Source organism: Citrus sinensis, chromosome 8, assembly GCF_022201045.2.
Source record: "Citrus sinensis cultivar Valencia sweet orange chromosome 8, DVS_A1.0, whole genome shotgun sequence".
Classification (NCBI taxonomy): domain Eukaryota; kingdom Viridiplantae; phylum Streptophyta; class Magnoliopsida; order Sapindales; family Rutaceae; genus Citrus; species Citrus sinensis.
The window spans coordinates 25038520-25060156 of NC_068563.1; the positions used below are offsets into that span (position 1 = coordinate 25038520).

Sequence of the window (21637 nt, forward strand, 5' to 3'; positions counted from 1 at the left end):
GACCTATGCATTTTGGGAACCTCCAATGAAATGTGTCAAATGTCGAGCAGAAGGTCCATGTATCTACAGAATCATATGCAAAATATGCGCTAACTTTTGTGAGGGACAAAAATGTAATATATAAAAACATGTAAACATATACAGCAGCACAACCCCGGAGGATTTATTTAACGAATTTGTATCAATTCGAAGTTTCAATTGAATTGCGTGAACTTTTTATAATTTTCTGCATTCGTGATTCTGCACCAATGTAAGCAGTGAAGTAGTCAGAAAATCGAAGTAACGGGGATAGAATTTTTTACCAGTGTAAAATGTAAAGAAACATTGATGTCCATATGTCGTATCTGAGTTTTAGCTAGGAATCAAGACTTTAAAACAAAGGCAGTAAAATGCCCAGATCACAAGAAGCTAACATAGGATTTTTATTTTTATTTTTAAATAATGAATTTAATGGATTCCATTCGATTGCAAAATTGTTTAATAGATTCCATGCAATTGGGCATTTATATTTAATAAATAGATAAGATATTTTTATAATAATTTGAACTTAAATTAATGAAATAATAAATCCAACAAGGACAAGCTTGTAATTTCAATTGAATAAGATAAAAAAATATATTTCAAAATTTTTGGGACATGTAAGGCAGCTGCCGCCAAAATATCAAAATATAGTGTTTGTTTTTTCGTCCGAAATCTGAATAGGTCTGAATTTGGTTGAAATCTAAATATGTTTAAATACATATATCTAAATGACATATTTAATTTTCTTTTTCTAATATTTTTATATAAGCGTTAAGTTGTTTGTTTTCCAAAAAGAAAACACCTAAAATACGATATTTTGACATATATAACCTCATAAATATTTTTTTTTAAAATACCTCATAAATATTAACAATACTTATATTTATTGGTTAAACACATGACAAGTTATAAATAAATTATTTGATTAGTAAAAAAATGTGATAATGTTTACTCTAAAAAAGCATGAAAAATAAAATATGTATTATTTAAAAACACCTTTAACTCAAGGCTAAACACGGGGCTCATGAACAGACTTGGCTATTCAATATCCTAAACAGAGGACTTCCCTTTTTTTTAATTATTATTATTATGTATTTTCTTTAATTTCTTTTTCTCAATGTAAATTCTATAAATATCATACAATGATTTGATAACTCTATAGAATAAATCACTTCTTTAACTCTTAGAAAATAATCCTTTGGTGAAAACCATCGCCTAAATTCTAGGAATATTCATATTGTATCACCAAGAATCAATAATTGAATATGTCCAGAAGCATACCTAAATCCATAATGCTTAATTGTTTTCTAGAGTTATGTAATTTGTCTTCCAGGTTAATACGTTATCTTAAAGAATCCTTTTACATTCTCTCTGCACTCTCTCTGCTGATGGGATGTTAGAAGAGAATAGAATTTTATGTGTGATATAGGGGCCATAGCCACTTATATAGTTAACTTTATTATTATCATTAGGTATTCCTATTTCATCCTATCATAGAAACAGAAAATACCTTTAAGTTTCTACACATTAAAGACCCATACCCTTGTTGGAGAATTTGACTGATCATATACTTAAAACTCTCATTTTTTTTTTCTAATGAATTCAATACAACTCCTTAATTACAACTCTTTTACAACTAAGAAATTTTACCACTTCTCGTTACTTAAACCAATTAAGAGAATAGGTATTTATACTTGTTACAACTTAATTAGAACCATACATTAATTTAACTACCACACATCAAACCTATCAACCATATTCAACTTTATAAATTCTACTTCCCACATTATCACATTTAACACCACAAATCTAAACTACCTAAAAAATTTTCTATGGGCTAGATCAAAAATCAATTGGCTTCAAAATTGTATAGATCAAGTTTGTGATCCAACACCCCCTTTAAACTTGATCCTGTGACATCAAGTAAATTTCTCAATCAGATAAAGTCTTCTTGTTTTAACATACTTTGCTTGTACATCCTTTCTCTCAATGCAATCCCGTATGAAATGGTAGAGAGCGTTAAAATGCTTACTTTGATCATAAAAGACAGGATTCTTAGCTAAGGTAATTGCTGACTTGTTACTGATTTCTTGTGATAGACCCAACTTTTTTAATAAATTCCATAGCCAGATTACATGACAAATACTTAGCTTTATAAGTAGAAAGCGTAACAATCGGTTACTTCTTCGACATCCAAGTGAAAGTAGTATCTTCCATAAAGAATACGAAACTAGTGGTACTATTTCGATCATCTGTGTCTCACTCCAGATGCTACCACTATATCTAACGAGCTTATAGTCATTAGAAATGAGTATAACAAGCCACAATCAATTGTGCCTTTAGTGTAGTGAAAGATTCTTTTTACAGCTTTAAAATATGTGGTCTTTGGATCTTCCATGTATCGACTCACAAGTCCAATAGCATAAAGGCTATTTGGTCTCGTACATGTAAAATAGTATAAACTTCTGACTAAAGTCTTAAAGAATATTGGATATCTACCTTCATCCTCATTATATTTAGATAACTTGACTCCCCATTCCAATAGCGTGCTTATGGAATTGCAATAATGCATCTTAAATTTCTTGAGTATTTTCTTTGCATAGCTTTCTTAGGAAATAAATATGACTTCTTCCTTTTGCTTAACTTCAACATCGAGATAATACACCGTAAGTCTAATATCAGTCATCTCGAACTCTTTGGTCATCACTCTCTTGAACTTTTCAAATAAGTTTAGTTACTTCCAATAAAGGTAAGATCATCCACATACAGGTAAATAATCAAAATGTCTCCATATTTTCCTTTGACGTAGACAGCATGGTCATATGGGCATTTAGTAAAGCTATTCTCTTGAAAATACTTGTTAATTATGTTATTCCATGCCCTTAGTGCTTGTTTTAACCTATAAAGAGCATTTCACCATGTTCTTCTTTGATAGTAGCTCTAGTCTTCCAAAGTTAAGGTGCCTACATTAAAGATGTCAAATTTAAGTTGAATCTTTATGACAAGACTTAAGACACTTCACAATATTATTCTAAATATTTAAAGGGAATATTATATTCATTAATATTTTCACATTCATAATTAGGCCTCCTTTGTCATCTCTTAGAAAAAGACTATAATCTTTTAAATGAATATCATATCTTTTTCTTAAGAGTTAACCTAAATTGAGGATGTTACCTTTCATGTTCGGTACATAATAAAACATTTGAAATCAATTGGTAGTTACCATCTTTTGCACGAAAAGGGATATTACTTAAATCATCTCCAAAAGCGACATGACATTCACTGATTCATTTAATTCTAGGAACATGTTTCTAATTCCACTCATGTGATTGCTAGCACCTGTGTCAAGATACCATGTATTTTCTCGACCTCTACTAGTGTCAAGGTTGGGCACTATTTGGTTCAATTCATTTTAGGTAAAAAATTAAATCGAATCAAAACTGATCAGTTCTCTTAAATTGAAACAAAATGCAAGCCAAAGTCTAAAACCAAATGATTTCAATTCGATTCAGCTTTAAACTTTGGTTTGCTTCGGGTCGATTTGGTTCCAATCGATTTTAATTTTACAGTTTCTCCAAAAATTAAACTACACACGTAATTCTAATATTTGATATAACATTACAAAATTTAGCAAAATAGAAACTCAAAATTCACAGAACATATATAATTTAGAAACAGAAATTAGTACAAATTATAAATTCACAATAAAAAAAATCATAATATTTTTTCCTTACTAAAATAATAATTATACGCAAAAATCTCATACGTTCAAAATCACCATTTGTAATAACCAAACAAGGCCTTCAAAATCAACATTTTTCAATAACCAAACAAGGCCCTATCACCAAACACTAGCAGGTCAGCAACCACAACAAATGCCAAAAGAAAAAACTTATAATTTCTCAATATCAATTTTATTGTCATCATAATGGAGAAAGGCAAGTTATTCCTTGAGTACTCATTATCATTTTCTGGTGAGTGCAATTTCGTTGGACCAAACAGTAAAGGAAACAGATTTGCAACATTAAATCCAATAAAATAAACAAATACAAAAAAAGCAAAAAAAAAATCAAAATTTAATATTCTTATTGCACTTAAAACAAAGAATGGACCTATAATATAAATAAAATCAAAAAATAAAAGCGAGCAAAATAAGAAGAAACTGAGAATTCTTATGGGATGGCCAAGAACTTATGACAAATGAGGCTAAAAGATAGATATTGTAGAGGCTATGATAAGTTGCCAGTGGATAATGAGAGGTTGTTCTAAGGGTTGACAGTGGTTGTGTGGTGCAAGAGAAGAGCGATTGCTCACCGTATGTATGGTGTGATAGAGGAGTGGTTGCCAACTATGTGTGTTTTGATATAAAGGAGCAGCTGCCAATGGTGGAAATGGATTGTGCTGAAGAGAAAGTAAAGGTGTGAGTGTTTGTTATTGGTTGTGGAGAGTGAAGGTGTGTGTTGGCGGCTGTGTAAGGGATGAATGTGTGTGTAATTGATTTTAAGTTTAGGTTTTGTAATGTATATATAATTTTTTTTTTAATTTTAATTGAAAGAAAAATCGATTTTTCGATTAAGCTCAATTTGAGGACGAACTAAATATAAACCAATTAGTTCCTCAATTTATGACTCGTTCGGTTTCTGCCATTGAAATTGAACTAAATTGAACCAAAATTTTTTGGTTCGGTTCAATTCGATTTGGCAAAAACCAAACCAAATGCCCACCCCTAAGTAAAAGTGTATCATCTTCTTCATTCTTTTCTCCAACATAATTCACTTTCTCATCAACTCTGATACTTGGAGCATTACATTCTGAAGTGTAATCCCAAACATTTTACAACTATATCATTATACTTGGCATCTGTCGTACCTCAATTTTAGGCTTCTTCCTCGTCCTCTAGTTAAGCTTTTTCCTCTTTCATAGTTGGAGTTGTTGTTAGAATTCTAGCCTTGTCCACAACCCCATGCTCTATCTTTTTATTAGCCTCTACCTCTACCTCGAGACTATTGTCCTATCTCATTATCTTGGCTTGTTGTCTGCTTCTTAATTTGCATCTTGAGGAGCTACTCATTGATTCTTTCATTCTTCTTATAATTCTCTTTGTAGGCTTGCAACAAACTTTGATGTTGCTCAATTGTCATGGCCTCTAAGTCTTTCATCTCTTCAATTGTAATAATTATGTGCTGAAATCTTGGGCTTAATGAGTGAAGTATCTTTTGCATAATTCTTACATCTTCTATCTTCTCACCATTCCTTTTTAGTTAATTTAAGATGACCAAAACTCTTGAAAAATAATAAAAAATGGACTTGACTTATTTCATGTGCAACGATTCAAACTTACCTTTTAGAGTTTGGAGACACACCTTTTTCACTTTCTCTTCTCCTTTATAACAAGTTTAAAGCTTCTCCCATGCTTCCTTAGCTTAATTTGTAATTAAAATCTTCTCAAATCCATCATAATCCAATGGTTGATAGATAAAGAAAAGAGTTTTCTTGTCTCTCTTTCTTAAATCTTTTAAACTATCTTTTTGTTGTTGAGTCAAAGAAGCCTAATATTTTGGCTCATTATAGCCTTTTTCAATGATTTCCCAAACATAATGAGCGCTAAGGAGGCCTTTATTTTAATACTCCAATTATCAAAGTTACTTTCCTTCAGTGATGGAACTTAGAATGATACCATGCCACTACTCGATATAAGTCTTTATAGAGTCAAAGTTTGAAAATATTGATTGCACAGATGGATCCGGAATGTTAGAAAACCTATGGAGGGACTCGGATGAAAATTTCAAATTTCAGTCAACAGTCGACGGTTAACGGGCAACACTGACGGTCAACGGTCAATGGCTAATGGTCAATGGTCAGCACGTCGATTCAGATTGATTTAGTTGACTCGGCTCTGACTTGGTTTTTCTTGGTTCAGCTCGATCAACTCAGTGGATCAACTCAATATCAACACAGAGACTTCCAACAGCAAGTGCGGGCGCATTCGAACTCCAATTGGGCTTTTCTTTATGGCTTTGTGTTCATATCATTAAATTCTTCGATTTGATATGCTATATTGCTATGTGGAGCACTGATTACTAGCTCTTATACTACTTTATTGGAGAATTTAAATGATCAAACACTCAAAATACTTCTTTTTTCTTATAAACTCAATAAAACTCTTCAATTACAACTGTTTTAGAGCTAAGATACTTTACTGCTTTTTGTTTCTTAAATCAACTGAGAGAGGAGGTATTTATACTTGTTACAACTTAATCACGAACATAAATTAACCTAACTACCACACAAATTATAACCATACATCAAATCTAACAACCCTCTCAACACCACAAATTCTACTTACCATACCACCACATTTAACACCATAAATCTTAACTACCTAAAAAAGTTTCCATAGGCTAGATCAAAGATCATTTGGACTTCAAAATTGTATGGATCAAGTTTATGATCTAACAACCTTATCAGATACATTAAAGACCAAAATACTGAAAATCTTAATACATTACAATTACTGAGCTTAATCTTATATGACATTTCGCAATACAAATTATTCACATATAAGCTCAAAGTTGGATTGAGGATCTCATATTAACAACTTTAAAAAAATATTTGCGAGGATTATGATCTTAAATTTTTGTAAAATCAATAGCTTTAAAACACTTCCACCAATGTACTTCTAAAATTGAGAAGATATGCAATAACAATTATCCTGAAGATTTGAAATAACAATTCAGCATTCTAATTCTTAGAACAGATCTTCAAATCTATCTACTATACTGTATAGAGTTTTCATAGTTTTTCAGGTACGTATACGTAGTCAAGATCCTCGAAGTCAGAACTTTGCATTCCATCGGCTTTTCCTCATCGTTTGCGACTTCTTTTAATTCAAAAAAATAATATTAAGGAAACATCTTGAAGATTATTGTATGTCACAAGATCTTTTCACTACTCTTTTAGAAAATCCCAACTACGAATAATCACTATATCATATTCTTGTTCTGTGTAATTGAGATTTGAGAAGCCGTGAAAAAGATATCATTAAGTTTTTTTTAAATGCCAAAAGAAAATTACAGTAAAATTTATCGAGAAGTACGCTTGAGACTTATTTTATGCCACATAAAATTACAATAAACTCAAGGCCTAAAATAAAAAAGAATAAATTCATAAGACTAGACTTCTCTCTAATAGCAAAGAAATTCACAAAACCTTAAATAAGTAAAACGAAATCTCCTTAGTCCTGAAATAGAAAAATCGAGAAAGTGGCCAGTATCTACTGAAACCTTTGAAAGAGTGGCGATCATCCATATTGATCTGTATCAATAAACAAAGTGTTGGCGCCACTTGCAATGGAGTCCCCTTAAGTGGCTTGACTGGGTTTGCTCCCCAGTTCGAGTCGCAGGGAAGTCGCCTTTGTTGGGAGAACCTATGCCTCCAGGTTCGAGCGGGGACTTCTAATCTGGGTTGTGGTACGAGCTTAAAGGTGCCTCCCATAGTTGGGGCCCTCCCCAGGATACCTCGTGGATAAAACCAAAAAAAAAAAAAAAAAAAATCTCGGCTACAAGGGATATAAATTTCCAAACAAGGTTACAACTACGAAAACAATAGCACCAGTGGAAAGGTGATTCCAATCTACCCAGAAAACAACTCAAAAAGTGTAGAAATATCTCCCACAAACTATCTTAATAAACTAGGGATAACCCACCAAAGAAAATATTGAAGGAAAAAAGAAAAGTTTCAAAACCTTACGCTTTTTATTATTTGGTTAAGATAAAGATATTACAAAATTTATTTGGGAGATACAAAAATTATTATTTCATGGTTACGAAATACATCATATTCCTTTATTATTATAGATTTGGTGGATACAAAAGTTCTTATTTGATTGTGATAATTTTATTTTTTGATGTTCATGACTATTTCACCAAATTTTAATAGTGTTAAACATCGCCATTTCTCCGAAAATAAATAAATATGCTTTAAAGTGCATATATTCCCGACATTGGTTTCCAAAAACAAATTGGTGCTGCTCCTATCTGATTTCTGAGGACATTCAATGTCATTTTAGACAGCCGTTGCCTTTGAAAATATGTCTTGTCTCGATTACTAACTGGAAAATGTGTATTTCCCATGCGACTGCTTTGAATGAATGTCATAGGCATTACTCTCTCAGTAATTGTTTTGTATGAGGGAACATGCCCACTTCTGAAAACTTTTGTTTTCGGAAATGACCTTTTCTGCTGTAGTAGTTTTTCCACACCAGGAATATGGGTATTCATGAAATAATCGCTCCATTCAATGGAATCTGGATCGAAGTAAAACAAATCAGTCTCAGTCCGACTGCCTCTTGCTGTCATTCTCAATTTCTCTGTGTTTGTATCATCAAAGCTGTACTTAATTAAATATCATAGAATCAAGTTAGTTATATTGGTAAAATCTCTCCCAATGGAAGATCATTATTATAAATTCAATTCCAAGATACATTGTATTAAAAAAAATGAAATAAAGAAGAAGAAGAAGAAGAAGAAGAAGAAGAAGAAGAAGAAGATCCATAAACAGCGAAACAAAGCTAACTTACATGCCATTGAAGTAAAAGTATGGTTTGTAAATTTCTACCACCCGCATCACGAACTTAACCTTCTTACGCAGATCATTGTACACGCCCTTAAAGAAATTGTGAAATACGGTATTTGCCACTTGTAATCCCTGCAGGTCACACCACATTGAATTTGAACCAAGATTATTATTAATAAAATGTGATGCATGATAGGTAAATGCTACTTCATTCTTCAAAGTCTAATTAGCCATTGTGATGCAAGTAATGACATGAATATTTTTATAATTTTAAATATATACAAACTATCTAGATAATTGGGCCCATTTCTAACTATTAAAGGAGAATTCAAGTCAGGACATCCATATCATATAAGTTACAAAATTAAACTATTATTAAGTTTGTAACTTATAAGATATGAACGTCCGCATATGTTTGTTTGTATATGTTTATATCTATAACCATTCTCAAGGGTGAGCAGTCTCATTTTTTTTTTCTTTTTTTTTGGTACAGACACGTTACTAACTCATGTGATTTAATAGTTAATTAAAATATTATATTAAGCTGCATGATTTAATTACATGTTCACATTTCGAAAAAAAAAAATAAAGGCGCCCACACTAGAGAAATACTATATATATATGTGAAGAGTTAAAAAAAATTTAAACAAAAATTAAAGTGTACTAAAAGATTAAAAGAAAATTGACAGAATCTACATTTTTCTTATTTTTTAGCTTCATCCACATTTTTTAAATGAAAGATATTCTTAAAAGATAATTTATATATACATATATGGATATATGACGAATGGCACAAGAAATTCTCAATCAAGATTCTTTAATTCAGATCGGATTTTTTTTTTTTCAATTTTTATGCTTAGAACAAACCTTGAGTGGCAACAAGTAGCGAATTTGCATGTATCCGTGAAAGCTAGCGATGCTGCTGAAGAGTATAATCCTGCTAACCTTAACGGGCTTTCCTTGTTTATTAATCCATGGTTTCTTTGTGAAGTAAACGAAGCCGTGATCTAGAATACTCACGAGTGTCACAGGATTTCTTAAAGATGATCCAACATGATAAATATTGGCATCAGAAGGCTGTTTTGCATGAGCAACCATGGCAACAATCATAGCATTCACCACCATATCAACGGGTATCTGCATGATTCTTTAACTTTAATTTTTGTAATTTTGTTTAAAACAATTATCTAACGTGCTATTCACTGAACTCACCACATCCATAATGACCTTAGTTTCTCCGACTAAGCAACGTAAATTTCCTTGAGCAGAGCCAGCAAAAAGGGTGTTGATGGTTCTGTGTAAACAAAACAAAATTAAAAATTTTAACCAGAAAGAAATTTGATGCCACAGCCTAATTTTTCTTCTTCATCTAAGAAAATTAGATCAGCATTTTAATGACTTACTTCAGGTCTTCAACCCAACCGGGAAATGGTTCTTTGTAAGTACCAGTTACAACAGTAGGGCGTATAATGACCAGTGACAGATTTTCTTTTGATTGTTGCATGAGCATCTCTCCCATCGTCTTGGTGAATACATATGTGTTTGGCCATCCGTGCAGTTTTGCCCTAAAAAAGATATGACTAATGCTTACACTAAAATAAAATAGGAAACCTTTTTCATTCATTCATATTTTTTTTCGGAATTTGTTATTACAATCTATAGGTATATTATAATCTGAAGTTTATTGGAAATTACTCACACTTATAGTATAATCTAGAGGTCAATTGAAAATAACCCAGAAATCTACTCCTACTAAAAGACAAGACCTTTATCAACTCATATAAAAAATTTATTTATTGTCACTAATATATATAAAAAAAAATGCATCTATCTCTATCCATAATTATAAAATGGAATTTTATAATCAGGGTTCATTTATTTGAATTTAGTGTTGACCATCGAAATCTATCGTCGGTCATTATTGTGTAACACTTGAAAGTACTATCATCCATTCGTTACGTTCAATCATCTTTAACTATCAGCACAAAAATATATATTAAAGGTTACAAAACATTTAATAGAAGAGGAGTTGTTTTCGGTTCAGTTCTGGTCCCCTCGACAAGAAAAAGTAAAAGCAGGTGGGTATGCGGGCATTGCTGAAATATAAATTGTGTAATGGAATACGTGTCCGGCCAAAATGTAATGTCATTTCCCTTATTGAAGGTATCATTAGCAGATAAATATACCTTTCGGTGCCCAAATTTTTCATGACAAGTGTAATTTCCTTCTGCGGAGCTCCCTTCGTTTTGAGTTCATTCAGTTTCTGATCTATCACCTTCATCTCCGCATCAAAGTCTAATCCAGATGCGCCATCAAGAGGATTCTCCAATATAAGCCCTGTCCTTTCCCCGGCTACATAAGCTGAAAGACGTAATACCTTATAATAAATATTTTATTAACAGGAGGTCATGGAAAAAAAAAAAAAAAGAGAGAGAGAGAGAAAAATAAGAGATTGACATTTTTCTCCCTAGAGTTCTTGAATTTTTTCACTTAACAAATGTCAGTTTCCTGACGTCAAAATTTCAATTAAAAAGAAAATGTAGTCGTTTTCCTGGTCGGGATGACTCCTTCTGTTAAAGTTTTGACACCAAGAAACTAACAGCATGTTACAAAAATTGAGGTACGGACCTACTGAAAAAAAAAAAAAAATCAATGTGATAGGGTCAGTTTCTGATCACGAATATAGTGGGTAAGTGTTAAATGCTGGAACCAGTCGCGGGGGGGGGGCGGGGGGGGGGGGTGGGGGGTTGGTTGGATGTGTCAATCTTCCACTATTTGTGACAATTTAACTCAATAAATTAAAGTTTGGTACGTGCATCGAGTTATACGAACCAGTAGATACATGAACAATGACCTTTAACTTGACACATTTCTTCGCGAAGTTTACAAGATGTATAGCTCCCAAGGTGTTGATGCCAAACGCAACATCATATCTGTACGAGAGAAAATTGATTGGATTTAATTAATTAATTTTTTATAACTTTTATTTTAGAAGATATATATTTAAATTGTTCCTGAAAATATACCTTTCGTCAAATTTGGTTATGGCTGCTGAATTGACCATGATGTCTAGTTCATTCCATAACTCTTCTTTTAAATTAGAGTCTTTCAATCCCAAATCTTCACTGGAGATATCACCAGGGACAAAAGTAATCTTTTCTGAGATAAACGAATTTAGACGTGTGCCCCACTTTTCCTTTAAAACATTAAACACATCTTTTGCCAACACCTACAAAATTAAGTAGCAAAATAGTATTTCCAAAGATAACTTTGTAGCTGTCGTGCTTAGTTGTTGAATCTTATTTTTAGAAAGAAAATAATATTTCTATCCGATACAAATTAAGATTAAAAAGAATTAAACATGCAACATATAGTAGAACTTATTAATAAATTGTAACATACACATATGAGTGGTATACATTAATTTGAGTAGACAATCTCCCTTATAAAAAATATAGGGAGTAACTACTAACTTATTTAAACATTAATCAATTTTTTTTTTTGGGTGAATCCCCATGTTACAAAAGAAATTTATTGAAATAAAAATCAAAATAGATGAAATTTCCCTAACTGATCTCTAGTCTATGCACTATGTAAGCAGTATGGGGCCAAATATTATACATTTAAATGATATACCTCATTCTGAAAACGTAGTGCGGCTGAGTCAGTATCGGCAGCTCTTACAAGAAGATAAAGCTTCTTCACATTTGGTTGAACCCTCAAAATTTTCTCGATAAAGACTATATCCTCAAAAGAAAATGGTGATCATTAATTAGCATCTAAAGATGCATAATGCATATACGCAAGCAAAGATGGATATGCAATACCTAGTTTCATTGATTGAAAAAAAAAAAGAAAGAAAAATCTAATTTCATTAATTCATTGCTTGCATGTACTGCTTTTTCTTTTTTGAATTATTTTTGAAAGAATAGAGAGTTCATAGAATTTAAATCAGATTTTTTTTTTACCACCTAAATAAAATTATTTGAAATTACCTAAAAAAATTTTAAAAATTTCCATTTGAACAATAGGGATATTCTAGATTTTCCCTTTAGCATCTTAAGAATACCTTTTGCTACAAAACCAGTTACACCAGAGACTAGAATGGTCTTGTTCTCGAGAAATTCAACAACACTTCCCAATTCCATTTATGGAGGCAGAAAATCTGTGAAGCAATAACTAATGAGACAAGAAGGTGATGAATGAGATGTGCTCTTGTGAGTGGTACTCGTTCCTTTATATACAACCTAGAATCATGTTCGGTACAATAGTTGAACAGCTCTAATGTATTTTATTCTTTATTTTATAATAAGTACAAGAAAGATATTTTATTCTTTATTTTATAATAATTTTTTATTTATCATTCAAGTTTCCTATAACAATTTCTTTATCATTTTATAATAATTTTCTTATATATTTATTACAAGAAAATGTTTATAAAATAAAAAAGTACAAGAAAAGTATTTTAAGTATTAATTTTTTATATCAAAACATATATTTCTTATTTTTAATATTTAATTTTTATTTTTATTTTTATTTTCATTCATGTGATTTATTTAATTTATAATAAATATGAATAAAATTATATTTAAAAATAAGAGTAGTACTGTAAACTTTTGTTGTTAGGGTTATTGGATATTATAAAAACAACAGGGTCCAAATGATATATACTTATTACAATAGGGGAGAAATTGGAAATCTCCCCTTTCCCAAATACCTTAATACCCCACAGGTTGTAGAAAAATTCAATTTATATGTAACTTTTTAAATTTTTTTATCATTTTATCCTCAGAGTAGTATTGCTTGATGGCCAAAATATATAGCTAGTATAGTTTCAAAATTTTCCCTAATTAAGCTCAATTTAGTACAATTTTTAAATAGAGCTGATTTAAATAGAGTTTTTATTAGTAGAAATTTTATAAGTAAAGTTTTTACCCAAAAAAATTCAGTTGTTTGATTGTCAATAAGAACTTTTATTAAAAATTATAGAATTACTTTAACAATCAAGTTTTTATATTATGAAAAGAACAAAATAAGGTTGTGAAATAAGTAAATAAGATTTTAGACATTTTAAAATTTAATTTCAATCTCTACTTCCAAAAGACTAAAATTTGATGACAGTAGAAGCAAAATAACTTATTTAATCTTTAAAACTTATAATTAATAAAAAGAAAATTTTTATAAGAGCTTACGGAATAAAGAAGCACTTATGACAATTAGATAAAGCATACTAAATAGACACTAATTAAGAAAAAAATTTGATAAAATAGAAAATTATTGGATGTATATGCCTAAGAAATTTTTTAAAAAAATGTGTACATAAGCATAACTAACAAAAATTATTTCATTAGTGTATTTCACGACTACACATAAGAGAATTGCAATTTGTAGCAATTCATCTCTCACTAAAGACATTGCAAATAACTATTAGCAATAAAGTGATAGAAAATGCCTCATTTTCCAGTAGTTTGTTCGAAAAATATAGATACATGTATAATAGCAAGCCCATATATGTCTCAACGACATGGGTTTGACAGCTAACTAATTAGGAATACTTCTTAAATCAACAATATTCAAAGGAAAATGATAAAAAGATATTAAATGGACTTCTACCACCAATCAAGGCATTTTCTTAAATATAAGGGGAAAAATGAGCAATTGCCCAAATTTGAGGGGGAAACGGGTGCTTTTCCTGCTGAAAATGAAAACTCCGGTTAAATAATATTATTTGTTACTTTTAATTTAGGTCCAGCATACTAAATCAATAAATTAATACATTAAAAAACACTGTAATTTCATACTGAACCCACTTAATCCTGCATAAATTAATAATTAATAATTTATTAATAAGACGCTAAATTCATAAAGATAGTCTATATTTACCCCCCACCCAAGAAAAAAGAAAAGTCAACAACGTACAAATTGTAAGATGACCGTTGATATTGTGACTGAAATTGCTGATAGAAACTGCTGAGAAATACACGTTTTCTTTTTTTAAGACACGCTAATTAATTAAAACAATAGTAAAAATATCGTCAATGTTTACATGCTAATAATATCAGGATCATTAACTTTATTTTTAAGGCAAGATAAATCTTTTCTTTATTTCTTATAGACTTGCTAGCTACAAAATTGAGTAAATCGTGTGATATTCTACTCTTGGATGGCGCGAAGTTGATATTTTGGGAAAATAAATTATACATTCATAAATTATTATTTATTAATTAATATATTATTCTATAATATTCGCTTAATCATTGGTCCTGAGCGTATTAATTTATCAAGACTTATCACGAATAATTCGTATCAATATCGCGATGAATTGTTTATTGATTCCTGCGAGTCAAAGTCCATTTGGTGCTATTGATGGGCAGTTATAGGCTCATAGCCAGGGCTGGCTATAACTGCTTAGAGGCTTTAGGTGAATTGTTTTATGGAGGTCTTTCTACATTAAACAACATAATTTTTAAAGAAAAAATCATAATATCTTGAATCTCAATAATTATCAACAAGAATTCAAAATCTAAATAAAAAAAAAAGATATTTATTTATTTCCAAAAGAACATTAACTATTTAACTAAGTTCACTATGTTTGTTAAATATGATTCAATCATCGACATTTATACTATTTAAATCACAAACTTCATAGTTGATTCAAACCATATATCAATACAAAAAATAGAAAATACAATAAATTTAAAAAATAAGAATCATAATAATTTAAAAAATACAACTAGAATGATAACACATACAAAATTGGCTAGTTGAGATGAATATGATGGTCAGATGGTGGTAATGAATTTTATAAAGAAGATTAGAAGAATTTTCTTTGTAAATATGAGAGAATTTTTTTTTAACTAAGTATCATTGATTTAATATCTATTATTTTTAGGTTTTAATTAGAATTAACAAAATAATAGTTTTAAAATCTAACAGTAATAATTTTAATAGAGTAATTATTTTTTGGAAAGGAAAAATATTGAATTTTTTTCTTGTAATTATTAACAAAATAAAGTTTCAAAGGGTCAAAATCATTGTTATACCATAATATCATGTTTTTCTTTAAAAAAAAATTACTTTTAAGATAAAGATGATCAAATATAGAGATATTTGTGAATGACAATAATGATATGTTGATGTCTAAAAATTAGATTTTCATACTATATAAATTTAGCTTAAAATTTTTAAAATCTTAGAATAATAATAATTATTATTGTATAAATTTATAGTCCTCCTAAATACAGGGCCTTAGGCAACTATTTAGTTTACTTAGTGCTGAAGTCGTTCCTGCTTATAGCTTAAAAGTCATAGCTATAAGGCATTTAATAAATACTTGTAGCTATGATTTATAAGCAAAATTTTGATTTCACAATTATATTTTAAAAAACAAATTATAGTAGTTATGCTTCTAAAAGTATAATATCTTAATATTAAATAGTGCCTTAATGTTGTAAAAGGAAATCTCCATTTGTATTCATTGTTAGTAGTTGAATGATAGGCTGCTGCTCACTGATTAGCAATTTAGAAGCAACGAATTGAAGAGAACAATAACCAAGAGATGTAGCCAGAGGGGGAAACAAGAGTTTTTTGAAGCAATTCTTATTATTTATTGGTGGTATCGTTAAGGTGCACCAAATTTAAAACTTTACCACTAATATAAATAATTAGTACAAAGCGAGTAAAGATCGATCCCACAAATACTATGTAGTTATATTTATTATCAACTCTAAAGCAAGATTTAAAATAAACTAATAGTAGTAATAATAATATAAATTAATCTAACTAAAGAAAATGCCAATTATAAATAAAAAAAGGGGGTTTATGAATTTTTAACTAAATAGTAAGAAGTACATAAATTAAAATTACGAACAAGAATTTAATAAAAACTCTAATTAAAGGAGAAAGAAATAATAATGATGAAAACTTTGGTTAAAGGATCATTCGCCACCACCAAACATGCACATAATATATCAATTCTATCATCAATTTATATTGAAACTATCAACCGTAGACAACAATAAGCTCTGTTAGTCTCAATCTTTCCTTAGTGTGTCGTTAGGCAAAATAAGCGTTTCACCTAATCTCTAACCATTAAATAATTTAAAACAAGGTCTTTAAATTTAAGATAATGGAAGCATTAAACAGAGAAAGATATTAGGTTGATCTAGACAATAAACACACAAGCTCGGATTATTTAACCTAGGTTATGTTCTTCAATTGAAATCACTAATTCCAACCTGCTACTAATGATTAAAATATCAAGACAATTACAGATCAAGAATTTTAATCTAACAATAAAATTTATTCAAGTCCTATCTAATTGGCCACTCAAATAAAACAAGAATAAACCATGAACATTAATTATAGAAGAACATAAACAATCTCAATTAAATAAATTGAATGATAGAATTTAAATTTAATTGCATAGCATGTTTAGGGTTTTGAATTCACCCTCAACCAAATAAAAATTTAGCCTAACATAATTGAATTGGGAATAAGAGAATTGACAAAACCAATCATGGAGATTAATTCAAGCAGCTGCCCTTTTCTTCAATTCCTTTTCGGTTTCTCCCTTGCTTTTCCTTCTTCCAGCTGCTAGTTCCTCAAATCGTCTTGGCTGCCGAATATCTCCAGTGTTGCTTCCACTTGACCCTATTTATAATGCTTCAATTGTGGCTTTTTAAATCCTTGCCTGGAAAGAATTAATTTTCAAAGCCCAAAACCGCCACTTTCATGCTTTAATTAATAAGCCAATAATGATTTCTTAAAGCCAAAAGGCTTTATTCTCTTTCCTTTCACGTGGCCACTTTTGGTTTGCAATCTTTGTTTTTCAATTTTGCTTTCATGTGATGGCTTGGCTTCCTTTTTAACTTTCATTTTCTAATTTTAGCTCCATGTGCAACATTAATTTTGCTTGGCCCATACAAGCTTTAATTAATTTTATTTTCTAATTCCTTCCAATTCTTGATCTCTTGTGCACTTTTGTCTCTCAATCTTCAATTAAATTTCTTTCCTGAATGCTCTGATTTAATTTATCTTTAATTCCAGAATATACCTAAAATAACAAAATAAATAAAACTAAGATAAAAATTAACACAATAAAATATAATTTATTAAATTAAAAATTAACTAAAATAACTAGAATATTTAAGACCAAAACAAGAAAAAGATAGAGAAATTAATAGCAAAATATATGGAAAATATGCTCTTATCATTATTTATTAATCGAACAACAAATCCTTATATAGAGCCAAAGAAATCCTACTAAAATAATAATTCCTAATAACTTATTAACTAAATAATATAGAGCTAAAACTAGGATCCTAACATTGAACTAATCAAAGCCACTCTAGCTTTTTTTTTTTTTTTTTGGGTTGGCTTATCTCTTATCTTTTATTGTTTTTTTCAGTTACCTTATCTCATATCCCCCCCCCTTTTTTTTGGTTACCTTATCTCCTATCATTTATCATAAATAGTTAAATATATTTATACAAATTCCACTTCTGAAATTAATAAATGCTATGTTAAAGGAGGATGTGGATTTAGTGCTGATTGTTGAGCTGTTTGTGTTGTGTTTTTCACAATATTTTGCTAAGCTGATAGCAATGGTGGATCAATTAAAATTATTTATTAGGAGTAGTTATTGGATAAAATAATATTTAATTAAATTTTAATTGTACATTCAGCAACCAAATCGTCAAGAGACCTAAGGGTTGTTTATTTTTTATCTGAAGTCTGCATCTTAATTATTTTCATATATTTACAATTTTTATTTTGTTTGTTTTTTATTACTTGTGTCTGATTATAAGATGTTTAAATCCGAATGAATATTCTAACTTTTAGGAATAGTTAGATACTCTAACTAAGATTTTTAAATCTGAATGGATATTCTAACTTTTAGGAGTAGTTAGATATTCTAACTTTTATATGAATGGAAAAACATCTAGATGGAACTTTAATATTTGTTTTCATTAATACCCCTATTAAATAAATTTATTTTCTATTATACAAATTATCCTTTTACTATTTTTTGTTTATCCCCTTTTTTATGTACATTTATTACTATTATTATTATTTTTTTGAATGAGAACTTTAAACATAATAGAACTTTAGGTGAGTGTATTTTATAATAGGTCTGTCTCTTTGTATTTATATTTACTATTTTTATAATATCCTTTGAATTTTATTTAATACATTAATTTTAAATCAAATGATTAGACAATTATTGATTGACTTATGTGATTAATAAGAAAAAAATATCAATATAATATACGAAAAATAACATTATAATTATCTTATATCAATGTAAAAAATATGTGGGTTTGACACATATTTTATTTTAAAAATACATGTGTTTGATGTATATTTTATTTTTCATGCTTTTTTAGAGTAAACATTATCACATTTTTTTACTAATCAAATAATTTATTTATAACTTGTCATGTGTTTAACCAATAAATATAAGTATTGTTAATATTTATGAGGTATTTTAAAAAAAAATATTTATGAGGTTATATATGTCAAAATATCGTATTTTAGGTGTTTTCTTTTTGGAAAACAAACAACTTAACGCTTATATAAAAATATTAGAAAAAGAAAATTAAATATGTCATTTAGATATATGTATTTAAATATATTTAGATTTCAACCAAATTCAGACCTATTCAGATTTCGGACGAAAAAACAAACACTATATTTTGATATTTTGGCGGCAGCTGCCTTACATGTCCCAAAAATTTTGAAATATTTTTTTTTATCTTATTCAATTGAAATTACAAGCTTGTCCTTGTTGGATTTATTATTTCATTAATTTAAGTTCAAATTATTATAAAAATATCTTATCTATTTATTAAATATAAATGCCCAATTGCATGGAATCTATTAAACAATTTTGCAATCGAATGGAATCCATTAAATTCATTATTTAAAAATAAAAATAAAAATCCTATGTTAGCTTCTTGTGATCTGGGCATTTTACTGCCTTTGTTTTAAAGTCTTGATTCCTAGCTAAAACTCAGATACGACATATGGACATCAATGTTTCTTTACATTTTACACTGGTAAAAAATTCTATCCCCGTTACTTCGATTTTCTGACTACTTCACTGCTTACATTGGTGCAGAATCACGAATGCAGAAAATTATAAAAAGTTCACGCAATTCAATTGAAACTTCGAATTGATACAAATTCGTTAAATAAATCCTCCGGGGTTGTGCTGCTGTATATGTTTACATGTTTTTATATATTACATTTTTGTCCCTCACAAAAGTTAGCGCATATTTTGCATATGATTCTGTAGATACATGGACCTTCTGCTCGACATTTGACACATTTCATTGGAGGTTCCCAAAATGCATAGGTCTCGTTAGCTATAATCCGACATTTGACACATTTTATTGTTGTCTTCCAATAAAATTTCAACTATAATCCGAAATGTAAGTACCAAAGAGGTGTTTTCAGAGAGAAAAAGAGGGTGTCGTTAGCATCACTCAAGTTGAGAATGATTAAAATAAAGTATTAAGTAAACTACAATTTTGGCCCTACAGTGTCGTATTTTTTAACTGTTGTAAGAGAAAAGTGAACGATTTATATAAATTGTAAATTGACAAATTGTGATGTTGTCAATTATTTTATGGTGGTAATAAAAAGGTTATGAGTTCATACAAATTACAAAATAAAGTTGTGAGGAGCTACTGTGAGAAATCTTTTGTGACTCATGCACTTAGAGATTTAACAATTGATTGGCAGATATTTTCACTCTATTAATTAATATTTATTAAAAATCAATCTCATATTTATAATTTTTTTGATACATTAAATCCTATAATTTATACTTATACATTCTTCTTAATGGAAGTTTCTAGTAAGATTTTTTAACTTGTATGTAGGAAAAATGACACGTATGCTCTCATCGTTTGCTTAAATATATATGTCGAAAGTTTCAAACTCTCTTTTGACCGTTATACCTTTTGAATTTAGTAATTAAAAAATGACTTTGAAGTTCTTTAATAAATGCATAAATAATATCAATAATCAAATCTATTAAATAGATTGATAATATTAAAATAATTTCTTAGTATTTAAATTAACTTTCAAAATGTAATTAATTATGTATATCATTTTAATTTTAATAGTTCTTATATTAATCATAAATATTTGGGTTAAATAGATTTTACTACTAATAAGAAATGTTTGACATATTAATAATATTAAAATAATATGTATACCATATTATTAATGTTAAAATTAATTTAAATTGTATGTATAGTTATTAAAATATTATATTTCTATTTATTATAAAACATTAAAGTCAATTTTTTGGGGAAATGAGTTAAAGGGTAAAATAGTTAAAATGGGGTATGCGAGAATATTTTTTAAACTTTGTGGGTTTATGTGTACACTTGAGCAAATTATCAAGGAGTTGATGTCCTTTTTTCCTAATAAAATTCAACAAATTCTGAACTTAGAAAATTTTGTATCAAAATGATAAAACATTTATTTGTTTACATGCTTATTGGATTTCAAATTGGAGAAAAACTTATGTAGGCTAGTCCTACCACCTCAATTTGTTGAGGTATGGGATCAGCCACTAAGGTTTTGTTATTTGATAGAGCAGTGGGTCCTATCGTGGGACTTAAAAAAATTAATATTAATAAATGGTGAGTGGTCGTACACTGGAACCTACTTGCTCTGTCATTTTGTAGAGCCTTAGTGGCTCAGCATATTAAGTTGATAATAGTGACCTACATAATTCCTCTTCAAAATTGTCACATTAATAAAGACACATCACTGTCCCTACAAGTAGAGCTGACAAAATTTGAAACAACTAATTCACCCTACAGGAACACGATACAAATAAATGGGTTTAGATCGTGAAAATTGATAGATTATTAAATGAATTTGATCTTGGTCAATAAGATTTTTTTGGTGTTGGGTTAAGGTTCAATTTCTTAACCCATTTAACTGGTTAGTGACACGACTACTAACTTAGTTAACCAAAACTAATTCATATTTATATTAAAATATACTTGTTTTCAAT

General features: G+C 29.2%; 1 protein-coding gene and 1 long non-coding RNA gene across 4 annotated transcripts in view; both read right to left on the reverse strand.

Moving 5' to 3' along the window:
* Positions 1–7060: 7060 nt before the first annotated feature.
* LOC102618949 (uncharacterized) overlaps positions 7061–21637 on the reverse strand; it is a 33076-nt gene continuing 18499 nt past the window's right edge. The window contains exon 3 of the long non-coding RNA XR_008050792.1: positions 7061–7307. This is a non-coding gene — a long non-coding RNA (uncharacterized LOC102618949). The remainder of the gene's footprint in view (positions 7308–21637) is intronic.
* LOC102629857 (alcohol-forming fatty acyl-CoA reductase-like) lies at positions 7758–12829 on the reverse strand. 3 transcript variants are annotated; one of them, XM_052431659.1, is made up of 10 exons: positions 12668–12829; positions 12235–12338; positions 11625–11752; positions 11431–11531; positions 10785–10959; positions 10002–10163; positions 9811–9892; positions 9466–9735; positions 8603–8730; positions 7758–8412 (listed from the first exon to the last, which is right to left on the reverse strand). In XM_052431659.1, exons 1-10 carry the CDS (start codon positions 12744–12746, stop codon positions 8004–8006), a joined length of 1638 nt encoding a protein of 545 aa, XP_052287619.1. In that variant the 5' UTR covers positions 12747–12829; the 3' UTR covers positions 7758–8003. The 3 variants fall into 3 exon arrangements, with proteins under 3 accessions (XP_052287619.1, XP_052287618.1, XP_052287617.1); XM_052431658.1 differs by having other exon boundaries at positions 10785–10975; positions 11453–11531; positions 11625–11827; XM_052431657.1 differs by having other exon boundaries at positions 11625–11827.

Coding starts and splice junctions, on each gene's coding strand:
- LOC102629857 (XM_052431657.1), bottom strand. CDS start 12,746: ATGGAATTGGGAAGTGTTGTTGAATTTCTCGAGAACAAGACCATTCTA. Junction 10,960..11,430: donor CATTGTTCATGTATCTACTG/GTTCGTATAACT, acceptor TACGTCTTTCAG/CTTATGTAGCCGGGGAAAGG. Junction 8,731..9,465: donor GCTACTTGTTGCCACTCAAG/GTTTGTTCTAAG, acceptor TGTGACCTGCAG/GGATTACAAGTGGCAAATAC.